Here is a 12,479-nt window from a genome sequence, read left to right as displayed (position 1 = left end):
CAAGGTAAGACTCTGGAGGTGGCACTGGAAGTCGAGCCCCAGCAATAGGGCAGCGCAAGGTGGGGGAGGACGTAGAGCCTAAAGCTGGTGAACTCTATGCCTTGCACAGTGAGGGTCGTGACTCAGTACCCCCGGATTTCCACAGTGTGGGATCCGGAAGCCAGGGAGGTTTTCTGGGTTAGGGGTAGGATGGAGAGGGAGCAGCACCTTACCGTATCCGGGTGTATGAAGCTGTCTGTGCTCCCGGAGTCGAAAAGGCAGGCCGTCCTGTGCCCGTTGATCCGGACAGTCAACGTGGACCTCGCAAGCTGGTGTGGCCGGGACTGGTCCTGTGTGACGGAGGAGAGTGTCGGAAGACGGTTGGTGGGCCGATCAGCGGTAGCAGCGGCCAGTGTACGGTCGGGCGAGCTGGGTTCCCGGGAGGCAGCGGAGGGGTCCCAAGATGGCGGCCCCCATGAGTCGCACATGGCGGGCGAGGTGCAAGATGGCGTCCAAGATGACGGCCCCTGTGGGTCGCACGTGTCGGCTGAGATTAAAGATGGCGGTGCCCACGGGTCGCCATGTGCGGGTGGCGCGGCAGCTGGAGGTGGCACCGACAGGGAGCAGGCAGCGCTGCTGGGCCTAGAAGATTTAGGGGGAGGTCGGGCCTGGCAGGCTTTTGCGAAGTGGCCCTTCTTCCCACAGCCGTTACAAATCGCATTCCGTGCCGGGCAGCGTTGTCTGGGGTGATTATTCTGGCCACAGAAGCAGCACCTTGGGCCTCCGGCGTTGGCGGGCCAGTGCGCGGTGCAGGCTTGCATCGCGCCCGGATTGGCTGATGGCTGCGCCCACGAGACCCCCATGTTCTGGGAGGCCACCTCCAGCGAGTCGGAGAGCTGGACTGTCTCTGGGAGGCAGAGTGTCCCCCTTTCTAATAAACGTTGGCGGATATAGTTCGAGTGCATGGCTCCGACATAGGCGTCCCTGATCAGCAGCTCCGCGTGCTGGGTAGCCGATATCGCCCAGCAGTCACAGTTCCGGCAGAGGATGCGCAAGGCACACAGGAATTCCGCGAGTGATTCCCCAGGGCGTTGGCGTCTTGTGGCGGGCAGGTGCCTAGCATATACCTGGTTGACGGATTTCACATAGTGTCCTTTGAGCAGCGTTATCGCCTCCGCGTACGATGGGGCATCCCTGATGTTGTAAAAGACTCGGGATCACCCGTGCGTGGAGGACCTGCTTCTTCTGGAGGTCCAGTTCCAGGCGATCGGGCTTGAGTGAGGCGGTGTACTTGAGTGATGCATCCATTTTAGAAGTTTAGTGTATTAAATTGATACACCATCAATAATACACGACGAGTTGATAAAGTTAACTGAGGCTTCAATACACTAAACAGCAAGCCTCCAGCTTCTGGGCCCGAACTGGGGCCGGAGGCGGAGACTTGCCACTTTTATACAGAAGCCCCGAGGGGAGGAGCCACAGGCGGAGCCAGCCTGGACAATCCCAGGCCTCTATGATACAGTACAGTCCAGACAATACAATCACGTGGTTTACCACACTGGTCTCCCACATTCTATCGTCCGTAAACTTCAGATCATCAAAGACTTAATTCACACCAAACCCTGTTCCCCTATCACCCTTGTCCTCACTGACCTACATTGTTTTCCTGGTTTGATTAAAACATTTTCATCCTTGTTTTCGAATCCCTCCATGGCCTCGCCCTTCCTTATCTCTGTAATCTCTGCCAGCCCCAAAAAGTCTGTATAAAAGCAAATTGATGCTGGAATCTGAAACAAAGACAGAAAATGCTGGACAATCTCTGCAGGTCTGACAGCATCTGTGAAGAGAGAACGGAGTGTAGCACCATCGATCACACACGAGGCAATATGTAGAGAACTTCAATCGAGGCTTTATTGAGCAGACTTGTTCAGACTTGTTCCCCAGCAGCTCAGTCACAGAATGCAGCTGCGGGGAGTAAACCGGGTTCTTATACCCCGCCTATCTGGGCGGAGCCCAGTAGGCGGCAGACCCAGCATCTGTCCTCCAATACCTCCTCGGCATTACGGTAGTATTACCCCTAATACATACCACCACACGGAGCTAACATTTCGAGTCTGGATGACTCTTTTTCAAAGCTGCCCCAACAAAAACTGAAGCATGGGAGAAAGGTCAAGTACATAAGCCTCCTCCTCTGCATTTTAATCCGTTCAGCTTTGTCCCAAACCATCTCCACTCCTCTGGTTCTGGCCTCTTGTATATTGGATTTTAATTATTCTATCATTAGTAGCCGTGTCTTCAGTTGTTTGGGCGCCAAGTCCTGGAATTCACTCCCTACATCCTTCCACCTTGGAATGTTTTATTACATTAAGGGTGCGGAAATGAACTCAGAACCCAAATCAAAGATTGCCTGAAAGGTCAGGTAGGCGCTGGGCCATTCGAGTGGCTGTATGCCTGCAGCTCCCCCATGCACAGCCACTCTATGGTGATGTTGCACCAATTTCTTGGCAGTGCACCTCATCAGGTTTACACTGGGGGGCAATGCAACTCTCTTGCTTCCCCAACATAAACTGAAGCATGAGAGAAAGGCGAAGACAAGTACAAAAGCCTCTGCACTTCAATCTTTTCTGTACCTGGCAATCTGGGAGTGGAATGAGACTCATATTCAAATGCTCAATCCTACCCAATAAACAAGATGCAAAGCAGTGGTGGGGGAGCGGATGTGAATGTGTCAATATACAATCCCCTGATGTGGTGGAATGTTTCACTTACCAACTGCTGTTTGTGCGCCTGCTGAATCGCCAACAGTTCAGCCTGTAGCTGGTCCTCTAGAGCTTTCTTCTTCAATTCTTCTTGCCTCTCAAGCTCCAGCTTTTCAAGTTCCATTTTAGCCTTTTAAACACAAAGTAACATCAAATTCTAACAGGATTTGAAACCATTTATACATCAAATAAATTGAATCAAACTATTATGAACACTCATACAGACACAGATAAGAGGAGGTCTTGTGGGACAGTCAGTACTTTCCTGGCCTCAAAGCCAGAAGGTTTCCCACTCCAGGACTTGATAGCTATGGAAGGTGAATTGATAGATAGTTTATGGCTCAGGAAGAGGCCACTTGGCTCACTGTGTCTGTGCTGGCTAAAAAAGGAGCCAGCATTTAGGCTTTAGCCCTGCAGTTTACAGGCCTTGATGTGCATATCTAGACGCCTTTTTAAATGAGTTGACCATTCCGTGAATCACCACCTTGCCATGGTGGAGAGGCTTGAGCATTCAGTTGATCCTGAGACTGATGCCAACAGTAAGGTAGATCGGTAAGGTCAGAGGGGACGAACCAGACAAAATGCAATCCAAAACAAGTCCTCAATGGCGGATCAGGCAGAAGATACACGTATGGAATCAATGGCTGCGATGGCAGATGATGGCTGCAGCAGTGGGGAAATCCCCAATTGTCGAGATTCCCTGGCCACTGGAACTGGAGCTAACCTCTGTCAAGAACGATGTGCAACGGCAAACCCAGGTTAAAAGATGTCCTGTACCACGGGTACACCTGGAGGAAACCAAAACACCCACCATAGTCAAACCTTGCGGTGATTGGTGACGAGGGCAGGATTGTGAGATCTGGAAGCCCCTTGCTTCGGACTGGCATGTAGGTCGAGTTTGATTCCATCGTCTTGCTTTTGGAATAGGAACAGGAGAGCATTTCAGCAGCTTTTTTCACAACTGAGCAGCCCTCTTCAGGATCTACTCTGCCCACACTGCCAATTGGAAAGGACTAGAAAAGGTGCCCTAAAAATAGTCTGCTCCTCTCCAACCTGGCTGGAAAACCGCACCCAGCAGGCTCATTTACCAGTGGTCAGAAAATCAAGTTAAACTCAATTTCAGAACCTGGAATGTACAAACCCTCATGAATAGTGAGCAGAACAATCATTCGGAACAGAGACTTCCGTGAACTCAGGCACCTCGGCATTGATGTCGCTGCCCTGCAAGAGACCCAAAGAGGTGAAGGGTAGCTGAGGGAAGATGCCGGTGCTTACATGTTCGTCTGGAGAGGAAAACCTGAGGATCGGCCCAGGATGCATGGAATTGTCATCAAGAGCAAACCGGTCAACTGACTCTCGGAGCTCCCTGTTGGTATCAACAAATGCCTCATGAACCTCCGTCTGCAACTTGCCAAATGCCAGCGGACAACGGTTGTGAGTGCCTACACCCCAATCCTTGATGTCAATGATGAGTCCAAAGAAGGCTTCTGCTCCACCCTGGACACTATACTCACCAACATTCCAAAGGAAGATACGATCATCCTCCTTGGGGACTTTAACCCCATGGTTGGAAAAGACTCACAATTCTAGAAAGGAACTATTGGAAAGGAAAGAGTTGGGAATTGCAACTCCAACGGGGTTCTCCTGCTCAACAAATGTGTGGAACAGCAGCTCGTCATCACTTTATTTTAAAATTTAGAGTACCCAATTCTTTTTTTTCCAATTAAGTGGCCAATTCACTGACCCTGCACATCTTTTTGGGTGGGGGGTGAGACCCGCGCGGTGATGGGGGGAATGTGCAAACTCCACACGGACAGTGACCCAGGGCCGGGTACCAACCTGGGTCTTCGGCGCCGTGAGGCAACCATGCTAACCACTGTGCTCCTCCCAACTCATCATCCTTTACATACTGTTCTGCCAAAAAGACAAATTCAAGAATTCCTGGAGACACCCACGATCAAAGCACCGGCACATGATCGACATTGTCAACGTCCGTTCCTGAGATCAAAAGGATGCCCTCATCACCAAAGTGATAACCAGTGTAGTTAACTGATGGACAGACCACAGGCTCATCCTCTCCTCTATGTCCATCAAACTCCATCGGAAGCAGCTGGAGAAGAAGAAACAGCTCAGAAAAAAGATCAACTTCAATGAGCAACTTCAAGTGCTAAACATTTTTAAAAAAAACGCATTTTATTCAAACTTGTATCAAAGTAGTTACAGCAAATAAACACCCCGGGAAACATTCTTCCCAACAATCAACTATACAGTTTGTACAGATTTTTCTCCTTTTTCACCCTCCACTCCACATCACCCCCCCATATGCGACGAACAGCTCCTCAAACATGGTCACAAACATGCCCCACCTTTTCTCAAACTCCCCTGCTGAGCCCCTTAACTCATACTTTATCTGATCTAACCGCAGGAAGTCACCCAACCATGCTGCTACCCTCGGTGGCGATGCCAACCGCCACTCCAGCAAAATTCATCGCCGTGCACTCAGAGAGGCGAAGGCCAAGACATCGGCCTTCCTCCTCTCCATGAGCTCCGACTTCTCTGAAACCCTAAATATCGCCACCAAAGGGTCCGGGTCCACTCCCTCCTCCACTATCCTGGCTAAGACCGCAAACACTCCCGCCCAGAATCTTCCCAATTTTTCACGACCCCAAAACATGTGCACATGATTCGTTGGCCCCCGCCCACACCTCTCACACTCATCTGCTATCCCCTGAAAGAACCCACTCATTCTCGCCCCGAGTCATATGCACCCTGTGCACCACCTTAAACTGTATCAGGCTCACCCTTGCACAAGAGGAGGCCCCGTTTACCCTTCGCAGTGCCTCACTCCATACTCCCCAATTGATCTCCATTCCCAACTCCGCTTCCCATTTCTCCTTGATCTTCACCACCCGCTCGCCTCCCTGCTCCCCCAGCCACTTATATATATCTCCAATTCTTAAGAGCTAAACATTCTAGCGAACATCCATCAATATCTTCTCCAAAATCTCCAAGTGCTCATTCTAATATGGTAAGTAGTCTTACAGCACCAGGTTAAAGTCCAACAGGTTTGTTTCGAAACACTAGCTTTCGGAGCAATACTCCTTCCTCACATTCACCTGAGGAAGGAGCAGTGCTCCGAAAGCTAGTGATTTGAAACAAACCTGTTGGACTTTAATGTGGTATTGTAAGACTTCTTACTGTGCTCACCCCAGACCAATGCCGGCATCACCAAGGAAACACCAAGACTGATTCGATGAGAATGACCACACCACCAAGATATCATCAACAAGAAGAGGAAAGCTCTCCACGTCTGGCAAAACAACATCACCAACATGGCAAAGAGGAGAGCTCATCAATCAGCCAAGGCGGAGGTACAAAGAACTAGCGAAATTAAGAACCAATGGCGGACTGAGAAAGTTAAGGAGCTGCAGCTCCTCGCCAACAAGCATGACATCCAGGCCTTCTTCAGTACCACCAAGGCAAAATCCTATACCTCAAACTGATGCAGAGTAAGGACGGATCCCTTTTGAGAGGCAGAGAAAACATCAGCCTTCGATGGAGAGAAGACTTTGAAGAACTCCCAATTGTTCGAGGAATCCCCCAACTCCCCAAAGGTGAGCTTGGATTCCCACCAAGGGTGGATGAAGTCGAAGGCGCCATTAAATATATGAAGAATGCAAAAGCTGCAGGAGTGTACAGGGTTCCAGCGGAGATTCAAAGTTGGAGAAGAAGAGATCCCCCTTCACCAGCATCTGCAGCTCCTGAAAATATGGGCAGAGAAGGAATCCCTGCTGACAGCAGGGATACCTTCAGCGCCACCATCTTCAAGAAAGGAGGCAAAGCAGACGGCGGGAACTACCGAGGAATCTCCCTACTCTCCATCACCTGAAAGATCACTGCCCAAACTTTCGCTATCCGCCTTCGCCAAGTCCCTGAAGAAATCCTTCTGGAAAGCCAGTGTGACTTCTGACCAAACTATGGAATAATGCACATGATTTTCATTGCTCGACAACTGCAAGAGAAATGCAAGGAGCAACATCAACCATCCTGCATGGCTTCTTCGATCTGACCAATGCTTTTGACTCAATCAGGTTGTGGAAAACCCTGTTAAAGGCTGCCTGTCCAGAGAAATTCATCAACAACCTCCGACTTCTCCATGACAAGATGTCAGCAACAGTCCTCGCTGATGGAAAGAAACCTTTGAGGAATCAAGCAGGGATATGTCATCGCCGCCACCATTTTCATCGTCACCATCCTTCACCTAATCAAGAACAAGTCTCCCAGTGGAGTTCACATCATGTATCATATAATTTACAGTGCAGGAGGCCATTCAGCCCATCAGAAGAGCACCTGACTTAAACCCATACCTCCACCCTATCCCCGGAGCCCAGTAACCACACTAAGGGTGACTTCAGGTGGTGGTATGTAGAGGGGAAGTCGCACGTTGGGTGGCTCCTGCTCGAGGCGTGTTTTTAGGAGTTTTAATGTCCGGCCCTGGGGACAATTTGTGAATGATTAGGTGCAGGAAAGTATAAAGAAGGCAAAGAATGTCAAAGAGTCAAAGGAAAATAGCTGTGAAGAAGGGAGGGAGTGAGGATTCACTGTTGAGCTGGAAAGATGGCAGAGAATGGGCTGCTGGGAGGGAACACACTGCTTACAGCAGGGAAGATGACTGAGGTGATGTCCATGGAGTTGGAAAAGCGTGGGGCCATCTCCGACTTGGATTCACATGAATTGGGTGGGGACTGGAACCTGGTGCAGGTGCCAAGATCAGACAGGTCACGGCCATGATCGCTTGCCCAGTCAGTGGCTGGACTAATGGTGGAAATGAGAGGAGTGGGCCCTCGGAGGATTTTGCACCCAGGGGAGTGGGTGTATTTGCTTTTCTCTTCGGTTCATAAAGTCTATTCGCGGATAGATGTTTTTGTGGTGGGGAAGGCGCTATTGGCCGGGGTCAAGGGGTTGGAAAATTCGGCAATTGCGATATTGGATCATGAGCCACATTGGGTGGACATGGTGTTGGAGAAGGGGCAGTGCAGAGGCGGGGGTGAAGATTAGATGTGGGACTGTTGGGGGACTGAGGGTTTTGTGATAGGATTAGGAAAGTAAGAGGAATATGTGGGGTTTAATTGTACGGGTGAGGTTTCACAGGTAGTGGTATGGGAAGCTTTGAAGGCGGTGGTGAGGGGAGAGTGATATCGTTTAAGGCAAAGATAGATAAGGGGAATGGGTGGAGTGGCAAAGGTTAATAGATGAGATGCTGGAGGTATGCAGAGGATGTGGATCCAGCACTGTTGGAAATGAGGAAGGGGTTGCAGGCGAGCTTTGACCGGCTGTCAACAAGGAAAGCGGTGCGCCAATTGAGGCGGGCGAGGTGAGCAGTCTACGAGTATGGGGAGAAGGCAGGCCAACTTCAGAGGGAGGCAGCGGCAAGGGAAATTGTTCAGTTGTGGGATAGGACAAGGAAGTTGATGGTGACTCCGGACCAGATTAATAGGCTGTTTGAGGAGTTGTTTAGGAAGTTGTATAGGTCGAAACCACCGGGGGAGGATCGGGGGATGCAGGAATTCCTGGATGGTTTGGAATATCTGAGGTTAGGGAAGGAGGATAGGGCCACATTGGAGGGGGCGATAGGGGAGCAGGAGATAAAGGACGTGATTGGGAGGATGCAGTCGAGGAAGGTAGCTGGGCCGGATGGGTTTCCGGTGGGGCATTATAAGAAATTTATGGATAAATTGGCAGCGCTGATGGTGGGGATGTTTGAGGAGGCGGTAGGGAAGGGGGTGTTGCCACAGACTTTGGGGCAGGCATCGATTTCCATGTTGCTCAAGAAGGATAAAGATCCGACAGAGTGTGGGTCGTATAGGCCCATATCACTCTTGAATGTGAATGCAAAGGTGTTGGTGAAGGGGCTGGCAGTTAGGTTGGAGGGTGCCTCCCGAAGGTGTTTGGGTGAGATCAGATGGGGTTTGTGAAAGGAAGCCAGCTCTTTTCAAACATGAGGAGGGTATTGAATGTAGTTCTAGCACCGGCGGAGGGAGGGAGACAGAGGTGATGGTGGCAATGGACACCGAGAAGGCATTTGACCGGGTAGAGTGGGGGTATTTGACCACGGTTCTGGAGCGGTTTGGGATTGGGCCGCGATTTGTGGATTTGTGTATAAAGGGAGCCAAAGGCGACTGTCCGTGTGAATAGTCTGAATTCTGAGTATTTTTCTGCACTGAGGGACCAGGCAGGGATGTCCTACGTCCCCCTGTTATTTGCGCTTGCGATTGAGCCTTTGGCCATCGCATTGAGGAGTTTGGGGGTGTGGAAGGGGATAGTGCGGGTGGGGTGGAGCATAGGGTATCTTTGTACGCAGGCGACTAGCTATTGTATGTGTCGGAACCAAGTGGGTGGTATACTGGAGCTGCTTTGAGTGTTTGGGTCTTTTTCGGGGTATAAGCTAAATTTGGACAAAAGCAAATATTTTGTGTGTCCCGACTGGGGGTGAGGGCAGGAGTGGGGGGCTGCCATTCCGTCGGGCGGCGACCCACTTTAGATACCTGGGGATGCAGATGGCACGGTATTGGGGGACTCTGTAGGTATGATATTACTAGTTTGGTGGGAAGGGTAAAAGTAAATTTGGCAAGGTGGGATGGTCTATGTCGCTGGCAGGTTGGGTACAAGCAATTAAGATGAATGTGTTGCCAAGGTTTTTGTTCATTTTTCAGTTTCTGCTGATATTTTTGCCAAAGGCATTTTTTAAGGAAGTAGAAAAGATGATTACCTCGTTTATTTGGGGGGGGGGCTAGGATTAGGAAGGTGCTGTTACAGCGAGGATGCCAGTCAGGGGGTTGGGTCTCCCAAATTTACTGTTGGAATGCTGAGAAGGTGCAGGGCAGGGTTAGGGGGGGGGGGGGGCCTTCCAGTGGGTTAGAATGGAGGAGAGTCTATGCAGATGGTCGGGGTTGAGAGCGTTGGCATCAGTGCCGCACCCAATGGCCCCAGATAAATATTCGGGAAGTCCGGTGATGGTGGCAATGTTAAAGATCTGGAGGAAGTTGCGCCAGCACTTTAGATTATGGACAGGGTCAAGGGAGATGCCGATTAGGGGGAACCATAGGTTTGAGCCAGGGAAGTGGGATGGGAGTTTTCGGAGATGGGGGTTAGGATATTAAAGGATTTGGTTCTGGGGGGGCCGGTTTGCGAGGTTGGAGGAGCTGGAGGAGAAATATGGGCTGAGGAAGGGGGAGATGTTTACATATATGCAGGTCCGAGATTTCGCTAGGAAGGAGGTACAGAGCTTCCCGGTGGCGCCGGCCCCTACGCTGTTGGAAGAGGTACTTACGACAGGGGGAATGGAGAAGGGGTGGTGTTGGCAATTTATGGGGTGATTCTGGGGGACGATAAGGTATTGCTGGAAGGGATTACTGTGAAGTGGGAGGAAGAGTTGGGGGAGGATATGGAGGAGGGGTTGTGGTGTGAGGTACTCCGGAGGGTGAATGCCTCAACTTTGTGCATGAGGTTGGGGCTGATACAGTTGAAGGTGACATATAGGGCGCACCTCACAAGGACAAGAATGAGCCGACTCTTTGAGGGGGTGGAGGATGTTTGTGAACGCTGTGTGCAAATCACATTCATATGTTTTGGTCTTGTCCAAAACTGGAAGGGTACTGGAGGCAGGTCTTCAGGGTAATCTTGAAGGTGGTGCACGTGAGACAGGTGCACCAGATCCCCTAGAAGACATATTCAGTGTGTCGGATCAGCCGTGGCTGGAAGCGGGTGCGGAGTCAGATGTCTTAACCTTTGCCTCGCTGATTGCCCGAAGGCGGGTCCTGTTGGGGTGGAGGTCGGCTTCTCCGCCCTGCGCCTTGGCATGGCGGAGGGACCTGCTTCTTAATGCTCGAGAAAGTTCAAGTTGAGGGGTAGGATGAAAGGGTTCTACAACTCATAGGCTTTGATTACCATGCATTTTCAAGAATTGGATGACATCCAACATTAGAGAAGGGTTGGAGTGCATAGGTTATTGGTGCTTATGTATGGGTTGATGGTGGATTACTGATTCTTTTTCTTTTGTGTTTTATATTTAAAAAGTTCAGGGCTGTTTGAGGGATAAAGGAATTGTTGGCCAGGGGATTGCCACTATAATTGTGACTGTTGATTATTTGTTGGTGAGTATAAGTTTGATGAAAATTTGAAAAAGGAGAATAAAAATATTTTTAAAAACACAAAGGGCAATTTAGCATGGCCAATCCACCTAACCTGCACATCTTTGGACTGTGGAAGGAAACTGGAGCACCCGGAGGAAACCCATGCAAACTCCGCACAGTGACCCAAGTCGCAAATGAAACCTGGGACCCTGGCGTTGTGAAGCAACAGTGCTAACCACTGTGCTACCGTGCTGCCTCATCTACCGGATGGATGGAAATCTTTTCAACCTCAACCAGTTGAAATATATCAAGAAAATTGAGAGTACAAGATGAAAAACAAAGACTAATCTACAAGTTTACCGTGAAGAAGGCATGGAAGGAACCATCTTCTTTTCTCTTATGTTTTTGTTTTACCCCTTTCCACCCCTCTGTGTTTGTCTGTCTTTTGTGCGTGTGTATGGAGGGTGGGAGGCAAGTTAAAGCAGGGCTTAGGTATTCACCCTCGGGAGCACCTATTGGGTATTTTTATAAGAATTATTGGTTAATTCACTCGTGTTTATGACTCTGGGACGTGGGGCTAGAATTGACTGCGCACTAGTCCAGGGTATTGTAGCAATGCGGATGACATCGGCACCTCCAAGCAATGTTTTCCGCTTTTGTGGAAGCATACCGAAACCTCAGCCTCAACCTCAAGCAGACTCAAATCCTTTACTAATTCGCCCCAGGACGTGATCCTGTCTCACCCTCTGTCAAGATCAAGGAGAAGCCCTCCCAAACATGGAACATTTCCTACAGGGGAGCCACCACTCATTTAAGGCTGATTTTGATGCAGAGATCCTACATTGTATCAATCTACAGATGACGCCTTCGTGCCCAAGGATGAGAGTCTTCGCAACACCAAGATCCTTGTGTACAAGGCAATCATCATCCCAACTCTTCTATACGGCTCAGAAACTAGGACTATGTACAGGCGCCACCTCAAAGATCTGGAGAGGGACCAGATTCTCTGCATCAACTGGGAAGGCAGGTGTACTAACATCAGAGTCCTTGAAAGAACCAAGAGCACCAGGATAGAGGCCATGATCATCCAAAGCCAGTTGCACTGGGCCGGCCATGTGCTTAGGCTGGCAGAGTCCCGACTGCCAAAGCAAATCTTCTACACCGAGCTTCCGAACAAGAAGAGGCAAAGAAGCACATCAAAGACACCCTGAAGGCTTACCTCAAGAAATGCAACACAGATGTCAACTGGGAGTCCCTTGCTCAGAAGAGACCTACTTGGGGGAACCTCCTAATTGAAGGGACACAATTCTTCAAGAACTCCTGGCAGCAAGAGGAGGTCTGGAAAAGGAGCCTGAGAAAGGAATACCAACGATCTCAGAAAGTTCTCCCAGGTTGGCGCCTGCCTGAAAAGAAGCAAATGCATTTTTAGAGCGAAAGCAGTGATATACTTGGGATCCAACGTGGACAAGGCAGCCTGCACCCTGTTGTGCGGAATGTTCAGGCCAAAGGTGCCCCGGTGCCAAGGAATGCCACTGAACTACTGTCATTTTTAGGTCTTGTAAATTACTATGGAAAATTAATTCCGAACTTGGCTACTTTGTTGGCACCC

At 50.0% G+C, this 12,479-nt stretch overlaps 1 protein-coding gene across 1 annotated transcript in view; it reads right to left on the bottom strand.

Annotated features, from left to right (window-relative positions):
• LOC140392393 (DPY30 domain-containing protein 1-like) overlaps positions 1 to 12,479 on the bottom strand; it is a 187,322-nt gene that overhangs the window by 118,859 nt on the left and 55,984 nt on the right. Inside the window, exon 3 of the mRNA XM_072477679.1 lies at positions 2,749 to 2,868. Within this exon, the coding sequence (XP_072333780.1) occupies positions 2,749 to 2,868 (120 nt within the window). The remainder of the gene's footprint in view (positions 1 to 2,748; positions 2,869 to 12,479) is intronic.

The sequence above is a fragment of the Scyliorhinus torazame genome, chromosome 16, assembly GCF_047496885.1.
Source record: "Scyliorhinus torazame isolate Kashiwa2021f chromosome 16, sScyTor2.1, whole genome shotgun sequence".
NCBI lineage: Eukaryota > Metazoa > Chordata > Chondrichthyes > Carcharhiniformes > Scyliorhinidae > Scyliorhinus > Scyliorhinus torazame.
The sequence above is the reverse complement of the archived record's forward strand: the minus strand, read 5'-3'. Positions and strand labels throughout refer to the sequence as shown.